Source organism: Anoplopoma fimbria, chromosome 15 (assembly GCF_027596085.1).
Source record: "Anoplopoma fimbria isolate UVic2021 breed Golden Eagle Sablefish chromosome 15, Afim_UVic_2022, whole genome shotgun sequence".
Lineage (NCBI taxonomy): Eukaryota > Metazoa > Chordata > Actinopteri > Perciformes > Anoplopomatidae > Anoplopoma > Anoplopoma fimbria.
In genome coordinates, this window is record NC_072463.1 from 14,350,316 (window position 1) to 14,372,921 (window position 22,606).

The 22,606-nt window shown below is 39.9% G+C and overlaps 1 protein-coding gene across 1 annotated transcript in view; it reads left to right on the plus strand.

Annotated features, from left to right (window-relative positions):
* alk (ALK receptor tyrosine kinase) overlaps positions 1 to 22,606 on the plus strand; it is a 367,814-nt gene that overhangs the window by 212,526 nt on the left and 132,682 nt on the right. Inside the window, 1 exon segment of the mRNA XM_054614353.1 lies at positions 1,888 to 2,092. Within this exon segment, the coding sequence (XP_054470328.1) occupies positions 1,888 to 2,092 (205 nt within the window).

Sequence of the window (22,606 nt, forward strand, 5' to 3'; positions counted from 1 at the left end):
GTGTTGCCAACTGTTTTCCAATGAAAGTAGCTAGCAGCATTAGCTCAACCTAGCAAGGAAGGTCCCAAGTTGGCAAAATTGTCCTTTTAGGCCTCCCTCTTAAGCCACTCCCCCGAAATTATCATTATGAACTGAAACAATATATCATTATGAACTGAAACAAATATAATGAATGTTAACAACTAACATGGCTATTGCTAGTACTCACAGCTGTCACGAGCTGTGACGAGCAATGAGTGCACAGGCAGAATACACGCAGTCATGTAGGTAGGTAGATAGACAGCTTTACGTTAGGCCAAATGAAATGATTGGACGGGTTTATTACAATCCAGCGCCAGCCAAAATATCATATTTTTTTCCTTTTTTTCATTGCATTTGATTCATCTGATTGCTGTCAGGTTTGATTTTAAATGAGAATTAAAAAAACTATATACAAAGGGTTTTTGAAGAAGATAACCAACCCTGCCTTTAAAGAGACAGGCCCTTTAAAGGAGCATTTCAGACGGAGAATGGATACAGGTTTATTCAGAAAGAATAATATATGCTTTAATGTTCTGACATTACATACTCAAGTAGATTCCCAAGTACATACATTAAAATAAGCATGATATGTCCTGTTGCTGATTAAATCATATTTCACAAATAAACAAAATTAGTGATATTATACAGTACCTACAGTATATCCCCATTGTGGGACTAATAAAGGATTGATTATTATTATTATTAAACAAAATTAGTGACAGTATATATTGACAATGATTGTGTTCAGTGTTATGCAAGACAGAATAAGCGCCCTAGATACAATGATATTCTCACCATGCCACCCATCAGAAGTTTGTAAACCCTATTTTCCCTTCTTTCCTCTGTCTGATAAGTACCAACGTACAAATTGCATATACAACTAATAGCAAAAGGGCTGTTTGAGTGCAACGGCTGACTAAGTCCACTTTAATCTGACCCTTGGGAAGCTGTTTTACTGTTAGCCAGATGCAAGAGTGCAGTCTGTAAATTGAAAAAACAACAACAAAAGGAATACATCAACACTCTTTAAAAATAAAAATGAATAATTAAAAAATTCCGGATATATTTCTAAAACTGTAGCTGCTGCAGCGAGCTCACCTCACGACCTCGACACCGGGGCAAGATCACCTTGATTTATTCCCTGAGATTTCTGCTTTGAGTTTCTCAGCTTAGTCTCATCAACGTTACGTTTCTTAACTGAGCATATTAAAAATAGATTTTTCCTCCTTTCAAGTTGAGATTCTCTGTGCTTCCATCCTACACGCACACACGCACACACGCACACACACACACGCACATGCGCATGCACACACACACACACACACACACACACACACACACACACACACACACACACACACACACACACACACGCACACACACACACACACTACTTTCAGCTTCTGATGAACTTCCTGCTTGAATGAGCGCAATAGGTTTGAAAGTGAAATGGGACTTCATATCAAAGCCAGAAAAAAAGGGCTTTGATTTTTCACCCGCTACCCCCTCTTTCATTTCTTTCTTTCTTTTTTTCTTTTTTGGGCAAGGGTTGTCATTTACTGCTCCTTTTTCAAAGCAGATTTATTTCATGAATTTTCATCAAGAGCTGCTCTCTGCCATTGCCTCCAAAATATTTGAAATCATAGCCCATCACTCATCTGGACTCTGTACGTATCGCGGCAGCACGTCATGTTCATGACTTTGTAATTGCTCATCATTTTTCAAGCTTTCTCGCTACTACTGATCTGCGTTTAGCAAGATCAATAAGTCTCTAACCCAGCGTCCTATGTTTCCTCCTGGTAAACTCTGTGTCTCTATGTTCAACAGCTCTTTGACTCTCTCTCTCTCTCTCTCTCTTTCCCTCAGGCCAGTTCCTCTGGGTGAACAGCTCAGCCTTTGGCGGCCCCTGGGTGCTAAGTCCTTGGCTGTGGGGGGGCCAGGGCCCCTGTAGCCTGGACATGGCTGTGTTCCTCCACCCCAAGCAAAGTGGGCAATACACCATATGGCTCATAGAGCGGGACAAACCCCCACTTGCCCTCTTCTCCACTGACACGCTGCCACGCATCACAGGGTAAGTGCGTTGTTTTATGCACGTATAGAACACTAGGAGACTGAATTTCAACTTGCACTGTTGAAGGAAAAAAGCCAGAATTATTTGAATAAATGGAAAGAGCAACCATGAAGAAGATGTCCATGTACGCATGATGGCCGTAACGATGCACTAACCTTTCTCTAAGAATCAGCTTTATTTATGGAGGTTCTAAGCAACATGCTCCGGTTCACTGAGTCACAGTCCTGTATTGACCTCTTTTCTGTAAGTAGACATGACGAAGTATTATTGTTGGCGGAGCGTAGGTGGAGGCAGAATTATTCTCTGAACTTGTTAGGTAACGCTGGCTAGAAAGTTTTGTTGACTTGTTTTTTTAGTTTTTTTATAATGGCTGAAGAAAACAGTAGTTCTTATGTACAGGCCCTCACTCTCCAGGAATGCTAGTGTAACTTGAGAAACATTTACCAACAGGACCATATTAGCCGAGTCATAAATGCTGACTCAAGGGCCAGATATTGTCACACCTGACAGAGAAACCAAGAAATGATTGTAAAGAAAAACTGAGGGTGTGTAAATCGTTGGAACCAATGACTATTCTGCAGGAAAAAATGGATATTCCAGCATTGGCAATGGCTGCCTACACTGCAAAGAAACCCCAAAATGAGAGTTTGGCAATATCGTTGGAACATGTCAGAGATGGAGAGGAACTGTTGCTAATTGTGTAGCTTCTGCTAACTGCAGCCAAAAGCTCACGGCTGCGACTCCTGTTAGCAGAAGGCTCAACTGTTATCTCTCTATCACTCTCTAGTAGTTCAGCCTATTAGCAACATTTTCTCTCCTCCTCTCTAATATTTAGCCTTCTACGTGATTCTGCAATCTTCCACATCCATCGGGCCCATAGCGTTAGCACCAGTGTTTCCCTAAACCCGCCTCCCTGCGAGGCTGGACCTCTGAAAATCTCTTTTCGATCTCACTAAAATGATTGGAGGAACGAAAATAAGTCTTAAATTCAGCTGATTGGTGCATTTTACAACTTTTAGGACCTAAGGATTTAAATAAAGGCTATTCAAGTGCTCATACTGGTAAGTTGTTTTAGCATAAAAAAAAGATTAACAGACGTCTCTCCCTATAAGTCTAAGGAGAAAAGTATTTTGGGCATATAACTCTTCCTGGGAACTGGCGGGGGATCTAGAATCGTTTGTAGAAGGCTACACCAAACTATTAGCAACATTTTTACTCCATTCCTGAAACGATTCACCAATATTTCATCATACTCCTTAGATTCTGGCAGCCAACGGCACAGTTCGGCATTTTCGATGTGTAACTTTAGCCTACTACTCTGAGGTGATCTACATGTTTGCTTACAGTCCGTCCTTTTGTTCCGCCTCCAGCGAACACCCTGACGTAACCTAATCGTGACATCGGCACCAAAAGGGTCTATAGGTGCACATATGGCTGCCGGCCAAGAGCTTTATCGTGAATACTCTGATCCCAAATCTGTGTCAAAGTGTTCCATTAGAGGCAGGGATTCAGAAAACATTCAGTAGAATGAAATGATGGCACCCTCATCGAAAAGCCTTTTTATATGGAGATTGAGTAAGACGGAGAGAGAGAGGGGGGAGAGCTGGCCGAGTAAGAAGGGAAGGTAGTTTGTTCAAAACACGGCTTGGTAACAATCAGCTCCATGTGCTACTAATCCTTAATTAGCATATAACAGGTCTTTGCTCCTATTATAATATATATATTATTTTCATTGGGGGCTTTGCAGAAATCTGTTTCACACTGAGAGCCACATGGTGACAGAGGCCAGGACAATACTTAGCTCAAAGGTTTCTCCAGTAAATACTTGATATGTGTGGTTGTATCCATGGGTGGTCTGCCTTTATTAGCATGGCAGTACGATGCTGTTTGTGTGTGCCATCTCTTAAGGGCATTGAAATCATATGAATGTCACGCTTTAATCTCGCCTCTCTCTGTTGAGGTTCGCGTGTGGGGGTGCGTAAGCATTTTGTGCGTGTTCGTTTATGCGAATGCTCCGTCTTCTTGAGGGAGTGTATAGCATGGACACGCTCATTACATGCGCGACAGATTAGACTGTGCGTTCTTGCGCTCTCATTTGTAGTCCGAGGCTGCCCATCCGCCCACGCCATCTCTGCCGTTTGGAGACTCACTTAGCCAAACTCCCCACATTTCTTTACTCTGACTCTCATATCCTAAGAGGGGGGTGGGGGGGAATAACAAAAGCAAGGAGACTTACCCGCCGACATCAGTCAGCTTGCTAATTGCCAACCCTGGCCTTTGGATTCTCATCCTGTGTTTTGACATGTTTCAATTTTGTAGTAAGGGCATCAGCACAGGGATAGCCAACAGGGAAACAAAACATCCTTGTATGCAGTGGTCATTTAACAAGGCCCCCCTTACTTGAGGATAGATTCCAACTTATGAGGCTTCATTTCATTCATTTTTTTATTTAAATCTGTATTGATATGATTCACAGGTTGAAGCAGAGATAGCAGCCATGTCCAAGTGAAAAAAATAAATTCTTATCACGTTGTTTGTAATTAAACTAGGCGCTATTTGGAATCTGCCCACACAATCTCGCAGCATCGTTATCACTGTTGATTCTTCCTCTACACATTCCGTTATTAATGGAAAAAGTAAATGTTTGTTTCTTTACCGAATTGTCAATCAAGAAGCGTCTGATTAACTCTGAAACACGCGTCCAAGCTCCAGCTCCACTACAGCTATCAGCCACTGAGGGGGAGCGCTTGCTTTGAAACCCTTGAAAGCTACTTTGTTGTGACACATCTTATGGAATTGTTCAAGCTCAGGAGATCTTTGAGCCCTTTGAGCCGTTTGTCAATGGGTTATGCATCTACTTTTTTGTTTTTAGTTTTTTTACATTTGTGATTTTACAAACAAAGTGTAACCACTCAAAAAAAAAGAATAATAATAATACAATAATAACCAAACATAACAAAGAAAGGGAAAAACTAAAATTCAAACAGACCTAAATCAATCTTGTATTGAATAAGATGTAATCTGGGTTTTGAGAAGATGTTATTGCAACTCTGTTTCCAGAGGGTTTCACCATATGTGGTGGGGGTGGTTATGGTGGAGTCTTCGGTTATTGAGATAACTCTGTATAATTTTGCCATTTGTTTCATGGATGCTGATATTGTAAATAGGGCTTTAACTATTGGTGATTACAATTTATTATGTGTGATATCAATTTATTTTTCCTTAGTGTGTTTTTGAGTTATGGATATTGTAGAAAATGGTATGATTGTTAGATTGTTATGATGATGCTTTCAAACAGGTGTTCCATGCAAGTAATTCCTTTGATTTTTGAAAGAGGAGGATGAGGAGTTCAAGGAGAAGGTGCGTTTCTGATGTTTTTGCTGAGAGAAATGCTAAATATTTAATGGAGAGTTCATTGCATTATGATTGTTCAATTTTAAACCATGTGTCTTGGTGAGCATTTGAGTGAATTATTTTCACGGTGTACTGTAACTGATTAGCAAGGTAATATTAGAGGAAATTTGGGGGCATTTAAACCTCCAAGCTGTTTGCTGCTCTGTAGTGTTCTAAATATAATTCTCAGTTGTTTGTTTTTCCAGTAGAATTGTACCTTTGATGAAACAATTGGGTATTGCTTGGAGAGGGATCATTGAGAAGAGATAGTTGAGTCTCGTTAAAGTTGACATTTTTCACTGTTACAATGTGTCCTTCAAGGGAGAGTGGCAAATATGTCCAGCTGTTTAAGTGATCTTCGGTGGATTTAAGGATTGGGGTGAACAGCTCTGGAAGATTGGAGCAAATGTCAATGCCCAGATATTGATTGTTATCAGTTGGGATGTTGAAGAGCAATTTTGGTGTTGTAGCCACTGGTGCTAATTTAGTTGGATAAGGAGAGATGGAGGACAAATCCTGCATGAGTTTAAACACTGCAGCTAGTGATGTTGATGTTTTATTATATACAGTAATAAGTATTAAATCGTCTGCATATTAACTGATCTTATGGGTTGTACTGGCAATGGTGATTCCGGTGCTTTGTGAGTCTTGGCAAATGGTGGCTGTTAGGGGTTCAATGTATATTGCAATAACAGTGGTTAGACTAGACACCCTTGCTTAGTGTTCTGGTTTAGTGTGAAAAGTTGTGAGGTTATTCCTTTGGCGATTACTGATGATGTGTGGGAGTTGTAAAAAATGTTGATACATTGAATAAATTACCCTCCAAAGCCAAAACATTTTTGAATTTTGAATACATTTATTCAGTTATTATTTGAGGGGTGTCTACCTTTGATGAAATCTGTTTGGTATTTTGAATTAATTTATCGATGACTTTCTCCAATCTCATAGATAGTACTTCAATAATATTTTTGATGTCCATATTGATGAGTGATAAGAGGCAATAGCTTGAGCAGAGAGTGGGATCCTTCTAAGGTTTCAGAACAACTGAGACTAGTGCGGTATTTATATCTGGAAGGATGTTGAAGGATTTGTAAATTTAATTATCTTAATGTATTGTGGCAATATCGTGGTTCAAAGTGGATGTAATTCAATGGGGAAACCATCTGATCCAAGTACTTTGTCATTTGACATGGCTTGAAGTGCTTTCTCATAGTCATCCAGCATAATGGGTCTTTCCAGGATGTTTGCACAAGATTCTGTTAACTTTGGAAGATCTATATTATCAAAGAATGGGTTTCTTGTTCTTAAGTTATTCAGTTGTATGAGTATGAGAGAATGAGATCATTCTCTCATCCCTGCCTTGGCTGTTTCCCAGATTAGACTAGGTGAGGTTGTAGGAGAGTCATCTCAAGGAAGGATGCCCACTCTGTATTTGAGTATGTATTGAAGTAAGAATCTACAAGTAATGATGTTTCGAAACTTATTGGAATGTGGTCGGAAGTAATAATGTGACAGATTTCTACTTCTTGTGTCTTTGATATGATTGAGCTGCTAGTCAGGAAGCAATCTTTTTGGGAAAAGGAGTTGTGATGTGGTGAGTAGTATGCCATTAGTATTGAAGTCACCTACAATAAAGATTGTATCTGATTTATTTTCATATGTTTTGAAAATAAATCATGAAAACATGCTGGGATGTCATCATTTGTACATCGAACCACTGATTGTTATGTATCGTCCCTCAGGATCTGCTATGATTAAGTTATTGTTTAATTGTATTTTTTTTGTCAGTTAACACTGCAACGCTTCCTTTCCTTGAATTTCAAGGAGCAGCAAATACCTGGTTCACCCAATTTGGTTTTAATTGGCCAACGTTTGTGTTGTTCAGATGCGTTTCCTGCAATTGACAGAAGTCTCTTTTATCTTTTGAGAGATGGAATATTATCATCTTTTGGCCTGTGAATCAAGACCCCGGATTTTCCATGGTATATACTATACTTGTGTTAGTTTTCTATTCAAGGGAGTTTATTACTGATAAGAGTTGTTAAAAAATAGCAATAATTATAACAATATCAGTAACGACAATATTACCCAACATCATCATCATAATCACCACAACCATCGCTATAATGAACCTGAACCTTTTATGGTTGTTCTAGGGTTTGGATAGTGATTAAAGCTATTGCTCTTATCATAATTGACATACGTTGTAACAATCACAGTGTTTTTGGGGCTGTTACTCCTAAATCGTTGGTGAAGGCTTTACCATATTTGCATAATAGTCATTCTCTTCGTACAATCTCCAATGTTTGGGTGTGGAGTTGAGACATGATATGAATACATAATAACAAAGGTGACATAAAACATGAAATTCATAGACAAACACCAGCGCTGCAAGTGGATAGAGAGAGAGAGAGGGAGAGAGAGAGGGAGAAAACAGATGATGCATAGATAGACACACAGCATCATCCTATAAAGGTGCTTTTAAAGTTATCATATGAAATTATCTGTGCACTGAAAAATATTGAAAATATTTTAGACAGGTCAAGGTTGGAACCTATTATATACAAGGTGAGTGTTGGCATCTTACCAAACCTGTGCTGGGTACTTGTGAATAAAAAAACAAGCTGCTACTGCAGTCTGAGGAAGAATGCCACATTAACAGAATGCCAATGGTGGTGATGCAACATGGAGCTCAAGTTTGATCCATCAAACATATTAATCATTAATTAATTTGAACCTTACTTTTAAGGGAGCAATACAAATTGGTTTGTCCATTACATAAACCACCTCTCAACTGTCAATTCTTACTGATTACAATTCTTGTATAGTTAGAAGATTTTGTCCTCTTTGACAGCATATTACAGCCATCGTAGGTACAAGAATAAATACATTAATAAGTTAATAAATATCAGGAGATGAGGTTAATATACTGAGAAGTACCTCAGATATTCTCTGAGATTTAAGTGGTAAATTTAAAGAGAAAAAAATTAAAAAATGTACAATAAAAAATTGAATATACTTTGAGATTATTAAGACTTATATTTCGAGAAAAACAACTCTAAGAAACAGTGTATTTTGTCAAGAAAACACATCGCTTCTCTAGGCAAGGTTGGATTAACCTCATCAGACCACAGACAGTCTTCTCACTACTATGCAAATTCATGGTTTGCTTTTTACAGAGCCCCCCATATGCGTCAGATTGCATCATACAGTACATAACCATACCTGAGGGAAGCATATTTAGGAGCCCTGAAGACTGGCAGCAAAGGACTTGACTCATCAACAGTGTCAGCTCTCACAGTAAATGTCAGCATCCAAAGTGTCTCGGTCAGCAGTGAAAGTGAGAAGGAAAAGGGGGGAGGGATGTGCAAGATGTGTGTTTTTTTGATCTGTGTGTGTGTGCCATCTGTCTGTGTCTATGTCCACATGAACAGAGCTTGCACATGCCTGTGTGATATGTCTCATTTTGTGTAATGTGACTGTATGTGGCTGTGGTAAACTATGTTGGCTGTAAGCGAGGTGAATGAGGCGGTCATAGGAAATGCATTACACCCCTGCAGTATCTCATCTCAGATCCCCTATAATATTCCCCTAACACCTCGTCCATTACACACACATCCACATGTGCAGGATTACGCACAGTACTTCATGCATTCATTTACTTTACATTAGTACCGTATGCACCGAATGGCCACGATTGCCAAGGTGCATTAATGTGACGCTCAATGAGTGGAGGTATCAGAACCACCCAGTGTGACGAAGAGCAGCGGCGCGTTGATGCGGAAAGCGTTGTATGTCATTTAAAGCGCGGTATTGGGACACGATCATCTTAAAGCTCATCCGCAGCTCGTGTAATGCGGGGGAAGGAAGCCTCAAAGGTGGCAAGTGTTAATGCTAAAGTTTGACAGAGAGTAGGAACATTACAGCAAGTAATATATAATATAATATGAGCCGCGCAGCAAATTCTCTCCCCCATAAGCCTGCACATTAAAGTATCACAGCCATGGTGTATGAGGAAAAGAATTACCGGGGCGTCACTAAGCGTAAAAAAAAGACATAAACTTAATATGATTTGCTGGATGTAACACTATGCAGTATGAAATCTATTCTATTCTTGAAAAAGTATAAATACGTGAACCAAAATAAGGCTTTACAATAGATACAATCTGCGTGTGTGCGGACAATTCTTTCTTGTTACTGTCACGGTCATGATGAAAGTTGTACCACACAATGGAGACAGTTGGCTGGAGACAAAAGCGCCGCCGCATTTCGTCTTCAAATTGAAACCAGCTGTAATCCCTGTAAGTAAAAAGGATTATTCTGGCCGCTAACCTAATTATTCAATTTACAGTCCCATAAATGAAATAAAATGCGGCCTTACACTGACAGCATATGCGTCTGTGTATGCGCAGTAGACACACTTAGAAGGTTGAATAATTGCCAACTGCTGCATCACTTTGCCTGTAAATTACAATAAAGAAATCGATGTGATCTGTGTATGAGGTGGGGTAGAGTAAAGAAAGATGCTTTTCAACTCTGACTGGTCGCATGTCCAAGGCCTGTTTGTTATGATATGATTCAATACAGAGTGCAACTATTAAAATCAGCGTAATGTGATATACAGTGCAGTGCTCCCATGGGTGCAAACCAGGTGAGTGCTGTTGTTTAATTGTCAGCTTAGAAATGTTTGTCCTTTAAATCAAAAATTGCTTTTGATGCTTTTGTTATAGAACATCACCATAAAGTCATAAAACAGCTGTTCTCTGAAGCAGGCCCAGGTTGCATCTGTTAATGCAAACCTTAATGATACAGCAGTAGGCAGAGGGGATAGAGGCCTTTCTTTCTGACTTTGTAGTCTTTTACCTTAAACAGGCCCTCTTTTGCTATTTTCCGGGTGCATATTTTTATCTCAAGTTACACTTACAACATGTTTACATGCGTTAATGCTCATAATCCTCCTTGTTTTTCTCATCCTGCCTGTCCTGCAGCACCTCTTCTCACCCTCTCTCTGAAATGCTCCGTTTTAGCGCTTGCTCCTCCCTCCAGAAAGCAAAGTCTGCCCTGATTGGTCAGCTAGCCCGCTCTGTTCTGATTGGTCAACGTTTCACATTTCAAAAAACTCTTCCTCCATCCCTCTCTTTTGTTGTTTGAAGGCGGGCCAAACTAGCAGTAAGGAGTTTTACGTCACTTCCGTAACATTGTGACCTCATAAAGTTACGGAAGTGAAGGAGAGAATTCAATTGAGCCGTTTCAGGGAGCTCAGGAGCTTCTGAGGGGGAGGGTAACTCCTTTTAGGCGTGGACTTCAGGTTTTACACTCTACAGACCTTTTACATGTACAAAAATGTATAACACACTAAAGGAGAGGGAAAAAGTGGAAAAGCCTAATAGGGCCACTTTAAAATAATAATAATACCTTATTTTCCAAGTGAAGCAGTTTTACATCTCACGTTGTAGGGTTTTTGGTCCAAGCCCACTTACAGCTTCCAAACAAATAAAAATAAAAAAATGAAAAAAATAATATCTTGCCATGCACTTCGTTAGGTTAAACCGATAATCCGTCTCTGGGTCAAATTTCTTCATAGAGCAGGAGCACATCCAACCTGCAGTGGGGCCTCTCACAGCCATGTTGTTGGGTCATTCAATGAGTGAAGCTAAACAAGGTTAAGAAAGATTGGCAAAGCATGTCGTGCAATCTTCCCAGGCAGGCCTTTACAGCTCCGACGCTCTGCGCTCTGCGGAGCCGACCCCTAGAGCTGTGACGTTGTTGCCCCTCATCCGGGAGTGCAGCCAGTAGGAGAGCTGCATTTGCTGGAGATAATTTGGAGAAGCTTTTTTTGGCCAATGGTGTTGTATGCTACATAGCCTCTTAAGGACAGTAAAGGAGCCATTATGTGCCATTTGGTAAGTGGAATGCTGGCAGACATTGCTGCACAGATTTGTATCACAACCAAAAGCATAACTCAAATGGCTTTATTGTTCTGTAACTTGGAAATGAAATGGATTGTTTGTGCTAGATATAACACATAATGAGCTGAATGATAGAAGTTGTGAAATTAGATTTTGGATCCAATTGTGATATATTTAAATATTTGCATGTAGGTCGTTTACAGAATGCAGTTTTGCAAATGTAAAGCTATTGTTTGCAAATAATTCAATCCTCTTTTTTTTTTTCTTCATTGTTTTTTATAATAGCACTGTATCTCATTCATTGGCAGCACCAACCAACAATGACCATTTGATTCCAATCTACCACTGTGTTCATTTAATGTTATCTAAAATCTTAATCCCTCACTATTTTGGTTAAGTGGTCCTCTTGATTGATTGGAAAGATTACACACAATGCCTGATTAACCTTTGCAGTATTGCATGGTGCATTTTTTTAAACAGTTAAAGATCAGTGTTTTATTGTGATACATTATATTTAAGTGAGCATTCATTACTAATTATTATTAAATCACGTGGCCTGTATTAAATAGAGCCAGACACTGTGCAGGTTTTGCATTGTGGGCGTTAGCTGATGCAGGCACAGTGGCTAAAAAGTCATCTGAGGGGATCCGTTTTTATCTTTTGACATATTCTCCTTCTCTGTCTTCCTCTGCCCCCCTCCAGTCGCCTTCTTTGCTATTTCGCCGTTTCAAATGTAAATGAGATTCGTTATAGCGGTGGCCACCACTACCACGCCACTGTGCCCGCTGCCTTTTATACGGCCTCCAGAGAAAGGAGGCAGCAGCATTCTTTTCATCGACTAATACATTCTCCATCTCTAAGCCTGGTATTATACGCACATTAGTCAGCATCCCATAATGAAACCTGAAAAATTGACACACAAAAAAACATCAGACATGATTACGGGGCGAAAACATAGTTAAAAAAATGAAAGCATGCAAAATCTTGTCATTACATTGGACTATATATGTATCAGAGGAGAAGCACTATATATATATATATATATATATATATATATATATATATATATATATATATATATATATATATATATATATATATATATATATATATAGTGCTTCTCCTCTGATACACACACAGTTTTCTCAACGCAACATTATCACGGCATGTCTGTAGTGTTTTGGTGCCATTTCCCGATGGGACTTAATAAAAAAGCTCCAGAAATGAAACATATGAGCCTCATGCAGGCACAAAAACATAAATAAACATTCTATCCACAGACACTCGTCTGTGGATAGAATGTTTATTTATGTTTTTTTTTATGTTTTTTTATCTAGTCATCCTCAGCTTGCATACTCCACAATCCTCACTCTCTTAATCTTTTTCACCCTTCTTCTCCGCAGACAGGTTACATAAAGTATGGTTTCTATTCTCCCCTCCCCCTTGTGTTCATAGGCCTCTCCATCTCATCTAAGAATCTCTAATCATATTTTCCCCAAAGTTGCATTGTACACTGCTGACAGATGAAGTTTTACACAAGATGAGAGTAAGGTGAGATTTGGGGAAAGCAACAGTGGCCTAGTTTTTTTTTTTTTTTATTCAAGACTGAACCAATGGAAGACGCATGATGAAATTTCAAGCCCAGACATTAAACGCTTAGCACCTTAATCACAGCATTTGTGCTGTAATGCACATTTTGCACAAAGGCAATTGGGAGATAGATGATAGATTGCCCTCACCTTCCTGGCGGCTAATGTTATGTCTCAGGTATATACAAGTGGTGAAGCAGTGTTACCTCGTCATAAAAAAATGGCCGTGCCTTACGTGAACAATATAAATAGTCAACTTCGAGCATATTTGAAAAATGTAGAAATCATTCATTTTGAGACATTGCTGGGTAAGCAAAGCCACTGGCAAAGGACTCCTGAGCTATGAATTTCACATGGGGTGCACACAACCAGAAATGTACTTTATTGCGTAATAGCAGAAAGGACAAAATGATGGGAAGTACAAGATAGAAAGATAATACTAGCATTTTCCTCAACAATGGTAGAGAATGTAGTGTGACTGTGGTTGCCCATCGTTTAAGGTGTAGTATTTGAACATAAAACACCAGTTAAGAGCTTTAACCAGCTCTTAACCATGACGTTTTTATTCCCGATTTAATATGTAGAATGATTTCATTGGAGATCCTCCCAGGTCTTTTTATGGGTTGTCCTATCCCACATCAGGGTAGTTGTTAGGTTTTTATAGCCTAATGTAGTGACCTGGTGTTTGGCTAAGTCGGACAACATTTATTACCCTCTGTAAAATAACAACACAGGCAAGAGATAGGCAGCCATGTGTCTTGGATAGCTGAGAGTACCAGTGGAACCACCTGTTGTAGATTGTTTGGAATGAATCCTTCCAGACTATAATAAAAACTGTATGCATGCCTTTGTACACAGTTAAACAATTTTCACACACTTGGTCCTCCTTGTCCATTGATCAGTGTCATGTCTCATTCGCAAACAGTGCTTATCTCCTCTCATTTGTCTCTTTGTTGCTGTCAAAGAAAATGTATTAAATCCTTCCAAAAATCAACCAAAGCAATGCACATAAAATATTGCAGTACTGTGTCTGTTAGATATTGACATTCACTGTGTAGAATCATATAAAAAAAACCATACTTTTTTGCCGGTATGTCAATCTTGAATTATAGCTTTAATAATAGATATTAATTCCATAGCGTGATGAAATGCCAATTTATATTGTGGGAATATGAAAGTGTACAGTGTGTCCTGTGGGAACTTTAAATCAAATCAAATGGTGAAAATCCAACTCATAAACCCAATTTCTCCCAAAGCAAAAAAGTGTCAGTAGTTAACAAGAACACGACTCTACCGTCACACTTGGCTATAATCCTCATTGTAAAGAAAACCAAACTGTTAAATAGATAAACCAAAGTAGTGGACAAAGTTAGATTCTGACACAATGGTGGCCGGGGTGCACACAGAAGTTAACGAAGACGGTGAACGTCTGCACATGTCGCATTGTAATTCATCCAACATTTGCTCTGTGCACCAATAACTGTTGAGCAAGCTTCAAACCCTTTGGTAAACTTCAATATGCTACATCTTTTTAAAGGTAACATTACTAGTAGTACTTAGTTTTGTAAAATAACATTGGTGTCAGAATCTTCACAGGCACATAACATTGTATTTGATGTTAGCAAACTTTTGCTAACTAGCTAGTTACTGTAAGTTATAGCTACATCAAGAGAAGTAAGTCTTATTTTAGTTCCCCAACGTCAGCCAAGTTTAGCTCCTCCTTTTTTCTGTTGTAACATCAAAGAGATTTAGAAAAGGACATTCAGTTATTTACATAATCCGTGTAAGACAAAGTAACGCTACAAAGTAACTTTTTGTCTTCTTATGCTGCGTTCACACCAAAAGCGAAGCGAGTATTCGCGACGCGACCTCGCGTCAGTTTACTAGCAGGTCTATTTGTGTTTATTTGCTTCATTCGCGCTAGACTCGCTGGAGAGGGTGAGGGGCTTATCTCCATGGAAACCGTTGTCAACTCAGCTATTTATTTCCGCCATCAACCATGCAAGAAATAACTACTATATCTGCTCTATACTTGTTGTGGCAGTCCCATGTCCTGGGAAACTAAACGCCGTCTTGTTTGGGTTCATAACATCATCTGGTGGCGCTCGGTGGATTTCATAGAGCCGTATTCACTGCAATAAATGTACAAAAAGGGACGCCGAAATAGCACATGTTTTCTGAACGGATCTCGGATCGATTGGAGCTGGACTTTGCTTACATGACAGAATGACAGTAGGAGAATCTCAACGCTGATTGGCTTTCGCAACACAGCGTCATGCAAATGTTCCCCCCGATTTGAAATATTTCACCTCGAATTTCGCAATTCGAGCTTGCGTCTATTCGCGTATATTCGCATCTGGGCATTGACTTTACATGTAAACTAAACGCGAGAAATTCGCTTCGCTTTTGGTGTGAACACGGCAAAACACCCGAACAGGGAAAAAGTTACCTGAGTGAAAGTTATCATCATGGATATTTACTTCCATCGCATACTGTAGTCCTTGCTTTAGATCTAATACACACTGTGGCAGCGGGCTAAACAGACGACAAGCTTGTCCAACCTAGCAACAGTTACTAAGGGGGGCAGGACCTGGGATCACTCAAAGGTATAGGATTCATCCTGTTGGAAACAGGAATGCCAAACCAAAGACAATCCATCATTTCAGTCTGGACCAAAGAGATGGACCAACCAGTTGAAACTACATTCCTTTCATGTGGAAGGAAATTGCTCATACTGATTCACTGTTGAGCAGCCTCTGGGAAACGGAGGATACTCTTTCATTGAAGGACCATATTTTAGCAACTACCTGACAAATTGCTATGTAGCCTGCAGATAAGCCTCGAGACATGAGACTTTAGTTAATATTTTAGTTTATGTAAATTTTTTGACACTGACTAAATGCCCAGCATTTTAAAGGCATTTTACTTTACCAATTTTAAATAGTTTATCTGTAGCCTCTAGGCATCTGTCCAGCCAGCCATTATTCAAGTGTCAAACTGAAGTGGAAATACAAAGCTCAATGTGTGTGTTGCAGTTCTGTCAATTGCCATTTGGGAGTCAAGATGCAGGTTGAATGAACAAAATTAAAAAGGCATTAATATAATCTGAATAGTGAACCTCTTGTATTTTGGTTGCATACTATAAATAATTAATACTGTATGGAAGACTTTTACTAAGTAAAAAACACATTCAAATTGATTTATGAGTTATGGTAAGCAAGGTTATAGCCAACAAGCTCTCCAACATATCTAAATACTAAATTGTTGACGCACATCTGTGAGGAGACGATGTCCCAGACGATAAGAGATCTGAGAGCAAATGCCTGTTTTAGGAGCAATTTGAACCATAAGCAGCTCAATAAGTATGACCTGGTCAGAGAGGCAGTGTGACCCAGTCTTTGAGCAAACCAGTGTGTGTGTGTGTGTGTGTGTGTGTGTGTGTGTGTGTGTGTGTGTGTGTGTGTGTGTGTGTGTGTGTGTGTGTGTGTGTGTGTGTGTGTGTGTGTGTGTGTGTGTGTGTGAGTGTGTGTGAGAGCGGCGTGTGGGGCGGCTGTGGCGTAGTGGAGAGCAAGGTAGTTCTCCAATCAGAGGGTCGGTGGTTCGATACCCAGCTTCGGCAGTCGATGTGTCCCTGGGCAAGACACTTAACCCCAAGTTGCTCCCGAAGGCTTGCCATCAGTGTGGACTGGATGATGAATGTTAGTTAGAGTCTGATGGTGGCACCTTGCATGGTAGCCTGTCATCAGTGTGTGAATGGGTGAATGATATGTAATATACTACTGACTGTAAGTCGCTTTGGATAAAAGCGTCTGCTAAATGACTGTAATGTGTGTGTGTGGTCTTTCTCAATACGTATTATCACAGCCTTATACTCCGAACATTTTACGACTAAATGTTTCTCTCTTGATGTGAAAAACTAACTTCTACATTGACAATCCTAATATGTGTAATTCATTCGTCTCATCGTTGACTACCGCACATATTTTTTTCCGAAATAAGGTCCCCTGGAGACTTCGTCCAGTATTCGTCTCTTGGTACATCTCTGTTAATCGGACTTCATTATCAGTGCAGTGTGGGAGTTTCTCTTTGCTGTATTGTTTTCTTGTGAGAACAAGAAACAAATATTGCCTTGAGCTAGTCTTCATTCTCAATCCCCCGTTTGGCATAATCGAGTAAGAAATACATTCATGTGCAGTGGCCTGTCTGTGACACATTAACCCTGCAAACCATAACTGTTGCAATGTTGCTTTGCTGTCAGTCATGTTGTTTGTGACCAGAGTAGAATTTAGTTTGTGCCAGCAGGACATGTTCAGTCACCTGGTTCACTGGATGTGAAACCTGTTAGGTGAAGATCATCTGCTGTGTTTCTCTGTGTTTGTAGTTACTAAGCAGTGACACATCTAGTGCTATATTTTAAGGCATCCTTCATTGATGCAGATCTGTGGAGGGACTACTGAAGAAACAATTTAACAGGGTTTCTTTTAAACAAGTTAGCAGAACAAGGATGAATTAAGAATGTATTAAATTGAGGACAGGTTGCTTATTCACAAAGGGCAGACATTTATTAATTATTCACTCATTATAAATGCAACATGAAAAGCACACAAGACAATCAGCTGAGATTAATCTGTATGCACAAGCGTTCCTTCCCCACATGCACCAATCTGTGAAACACGCTGGTTTTTGGCTGCCAGCCGAAGAACAGCTGTCCTGTGCAACTGCCTGAACACCAGTGAGCCACCTTTAGCCCGAAGCTCCACGTTTAACATACAGTGAGGGGGTGAATGAAAAAAGGAACTTTCACTCATTGTCCCCTCCCTTGGCACCTCTAAAAGTTGCTTCTGCAGTTTCGGGATGGGTGGTTTGGTCCTCATTATTGCACAGTCCATTACAGTTCAGTGGGTGGGGGCAACGGTTGTGGTGGTGGGGAAAAAGTATTTTTCTGCAGCTGCCCCCAGAGAGCCTGATCCCCAAGTTTGTTGGACCATTCCAGATGTATAATCACCTCCGATCAGGCCATCCACCAGTCAGCGTCGCCATCTGGCAGGATGGCACTTTGGTTATGGAGGTGCCTCAGAGGGCCTCTATGGGGGAGATGAGAGGTCGACTCCCCGAAACCTTGAAAAGCTGCATTTACAATCTGGGACCGGGGTCTCGAGAGAATGAGGCGTTGCAGGACAATCAGGTCATCCATCCAATACAACAACAGTAACTATAATGATGGTGTGCATGGTGTCGGTGTTGATTAACATTGATCATATTGTGTATGACCTGTGAAGGTTTGTATTAATTGCTTATGATTCCTTGTAAAACATAGAAAATCTGAACATTTTCAAAGTTCATCCACATCAATTCATTACTTTCATTAGGAGTTTTTTTTTTCCCTATAATGAGCAAAACAATCTCTTTGTTGAACTCGTAACCTCGTCCACAATTAACATTACATGTATCATGTTTCTTCTTGACTTTGTCTCCACAAATGCTGTAATGTTGCCAGATTGTCAAATTATGGTAAATAAATAGCTCTGACTCTAATCATCCTCCCCACACCTGTTGGCTTTTACTAGCGAGAGCAAATCTCTATAAGAGAACATGCCCGTGAATATGTGATTTTCATGCAAAGAGGTTGATATTTGCGGGTAGTTTTGCTACTTGTTATTGATCTTTCACGACCGGACTGAAATGCACAGCTGTCACTGCTCACAGTTTAGTGACATTTTCCGTCGACGTTTTCGCACCAGCTCATATCTGGAAGATAAACAGATGGTTGTTATGCCCCCCCCCTTCTCTTCTCTACTTCCCCCACAAGTAGTTGCCACTTGAGCTGCACTCACACATATGTTCATTATCTCAGAGCGCTCAATTGCTCCTCAACGACATGGCCTCTGGCATCCGCGCTGCCCGCTCCTCATCGGCAGCTGCAAAAAGCACATGTAACGCTTTCTCCTTTCAGACTCTCACATCAACCAATACAAATCCAAGTGTACGAGTTGAGCTTAATAACTGCTCGCAAATTGCCTGTGAATTTCCATAGGAGGGAAATGGAAATTGACCGTTTTATGAGTCAGTGAGGTTAACATGCGATCATGATGGAAATTGATTTGCAAATATCCATTGTGTAGGCTGGATTAGGTGCCTCTAGGTTAGTGTACACAAAGAGTGCACGTTGAGTGGGCTGGTGATGCAGCGGAGGCTTGCTGGACACGGTGTACTCACGTAGCTGTTGTTGCTCTCTGATTTGCTGCACCTGTGCTGCTGCTGTTCCTGCTGCTGAGTGGTGCGGGGGTCCTGAGGTACGTGCTTGGTCCTTTCCAAGAAGATGAAGGAAAAGGAGCCCAAATGCTGAAACTCTTTAAGTGCATTAGGGGTTAATGACTGAGCTGTGGAGACGGCGCTCATGCTGGGCATCAGCTGGACCTACGGAGATATCTTGGCAAGCTCGCCGCTTGTGGGAGTTGAAGAGCAATTTCCAATGCTCTAATGTGCCACTCAGGCCTCTCTGTACAAAATAACTACTCAACAAACAAAATTCTAAAAGCGTATGATTCTGGATAAAATCCCAAACATGTAGACTGATAGATTGCCAAAAGCAAGTTTGATGAAAACAATGTCCCGCAGTACGTTCTGGCACTGGCTGCATAGTCAGTCATTTCTGCTGCTAATCCAGGTCACGGAGGTACTGTGAACGTTAGGAAAACAGGAAAACAAAGTCCCACCAACATCTAGTTACCAGGGCTCCTCATAGCCTCTTTTCCTACGTATTTATAGCTGAAGTAGCCCTTCATGTTTTAGCCTTGAAACACATTACTACACTACGTGACCATGTATGAGATATATATAAGGGTTATTGCTAAAATATTGTTGGTCCGAATTATCTGATATTATCATACGAATGGTTTCATTAAATCAATGTCTTGATTTTTTCTATTGGTAACTACCGGATGAAAAATAATACTGCCATTGTTGTGACAGGGAGAGAGAAGGAATTAATAAATTATTAATAGCTTTTTAACACAAACTGTGTGGTCTGAGAGGCACAGGAGCCTCTATTTCTTCTTTACAATAATTCACTACGTGTTTACTATCGGGTAGGTTAACTCATTAAAATATGCAAGAATTAAGATCAGTTTGTAACAGTTTGTATGACATCATATGAAGAGCTACAGATTTTTTGTGCATTTCCTACGAAAAGCCTGCAACAAGTGTCAATTGTTCCTACTTAGTTAGTTTTAGGAATATATTGTGAAATACTTAGTTAGGTTTAGGTAACAAAACCACTTAGTTAGGTTTAGGAACAGATCGTTGTTTGGGTTAAAATAACTTATATCAGTGCCATAACTTATATCAAAATACTGTGCATTACTTTTCGTAGCTATTGCTACAATTGCTGGATAACACCAGCCTGCTATATGATGGAATAGTGGCATTAGAAGTGCCAGAGGCCAACATTTCTGACCGTAAGGGGGCCTTCGTCAAGACCCCCATCATTGAATACTTTTTTACCCATTGGCTGGTTCCTCCATATAATGTGGAAGGCCCAGTTTACTATACATAGTCTACCTTTGCTTGTTGAGGTTAACACTAGATAAAACATCAAACAGTGTGTGTTATAACTTACAGACCTAAGCACACTTAAAAATGTAAAAAGACAAAATACTTAAAAAAAATAGTCCATTGGCACCGACATAGGAATATATATAGCATTAACAACATGAATATTATCCAAGCATACACCCAACGAAAGCAATACAAAAAACATCAACACAATCAAGTAGAATCCCCCACACACACACACACACACACACACACACACACACACACACACACACACACACACACACACACAGTAATGAACCCTTAGCTTGGGATTATAGGAACGTTTTTGTCATCTTTTGGATGTAGACAACACTGTTGTGATGGACCTAAAGTTATCAGGCAGCTGCGTTATCAGGAGTGTCGATGAATCTACAGTATTTTCCTCTACTTCCTAGCATATTACACACACATAAGGTTGACCTCACTCATTGTTTAATGCATTATTTAATACCCTCCTAGCTATGTAGTTTAGAGAATATTATGGATCCAAGAAGAATTTCATATACGTCTGCTATTTCAGCACCACGGACAGCGCCGTGGATTTATCAGCACACAGCCCCGTTGTACTCCTGCTGCTGATATTTCAGAGCCACAGTCTGGGCCGTAGCTTGTAACCTGCACAAACCTCAGTCAGATAAAGGTATCAGGCAGACAAAACTAGCATACTAAACCATACAGCCCCTCTGTCCCTGCACTCGCTCGGCTACTTGAGGATGGACAGTTTGGATGGCAGGTTAACAAGAGGTATGCATTTTGGTCATTTTGCTGACAGGGCAGGATGGCTTCCTTCTCATCCCTCCTCAAATCTCCTACTGGAGACATTACTGCAGGAAGACATTAACGCAAAGATTTGATAAAATAATTAAAGACACTGATCAACTGCGCACTTTATTTGTTTTATAGAGTGTTGCATAAATTATTGCTAAAACCCGGGCATGAGTCAGCATTTTTGTTGTTGTTGCAAGTATTGGCTTAATGACACCACAAAACCTCATGAGGTCGACTAATCTGCCTTTACATCTTTGATGAGTGTACCTTGGTGTAGTTTGTTCGTAGCCTATGGCTAGCTTTTTGCTTCTGGGGATTACAATCGCGCTTCAAAATAAATAGAATAAAGATCTTAACATAAAACCTGTAAGTATTATAAACTTCTGTTTGCCACTGAGTTTATTTCCTGCAATATTCCAAAATCCAATGAAAAAGTTCTATTACTTGTTTTTTTTTATGAAGGAACCAGTGCAATGCTAACGTCAAGGTTTGGCCTACAAAAATACAGGATTCCTGCAACACTCTGTATTTATCATGGTTATTTGTGACAGGCAAGACAATGGAGTGTTCAAGTTTATGAAAACGGGGGTTTCTGTATTCTATTCCCTGCAAAGGGCTAGCTAAACGACTGATGCCTTGTACCATGGCTCATTGATATTAATATCTTGGTTTTTAAGTAGATGCTAACTCTGTCTTTTTTCTTCAGCAGAACCGAATGAAGTTTTCATCCTTGATGAAACTGATTCTGTAGTTGCTGCAAATCCGTGCACACTTCCTCGGTTTCCCTCCAACTGACTTTGAACAAAGTAAAGGGATCAAAGAGCGATCTAATCTGATATTCCAGCATCTGAGGTTATTACAGTAGATGCAACTGAGATACACACCAGCCACCCTTCTGCAAGGGAGTCGTTCCTTTCTGCGCCAGATTAGATCTGTACCAGTGGATCAAAGTGATAAGTGTCAACTAATTATTCTTTGAGCATGAAGTAGCTCTTCTTTCAGCACGTTGATGAAATGCCCCAGTTAGTATGTAAATGGAATCGCACAGTCTCTAACAGACAGAGAACAGATGTAATTTGGTTACAACATTCATTTACAGTCAGACGTATTCATTATAGACAACATTATGGGAAGACAGGCGGGCGTACTTTTCAGTACATTATTATATTTCATCTATAGCTTAAAAAAAAAACTTTGATGTCAGAAATTGTAAAAAAATATTAGAATTTAACCTGAAGAAATATGTGATGCGTAGTTTA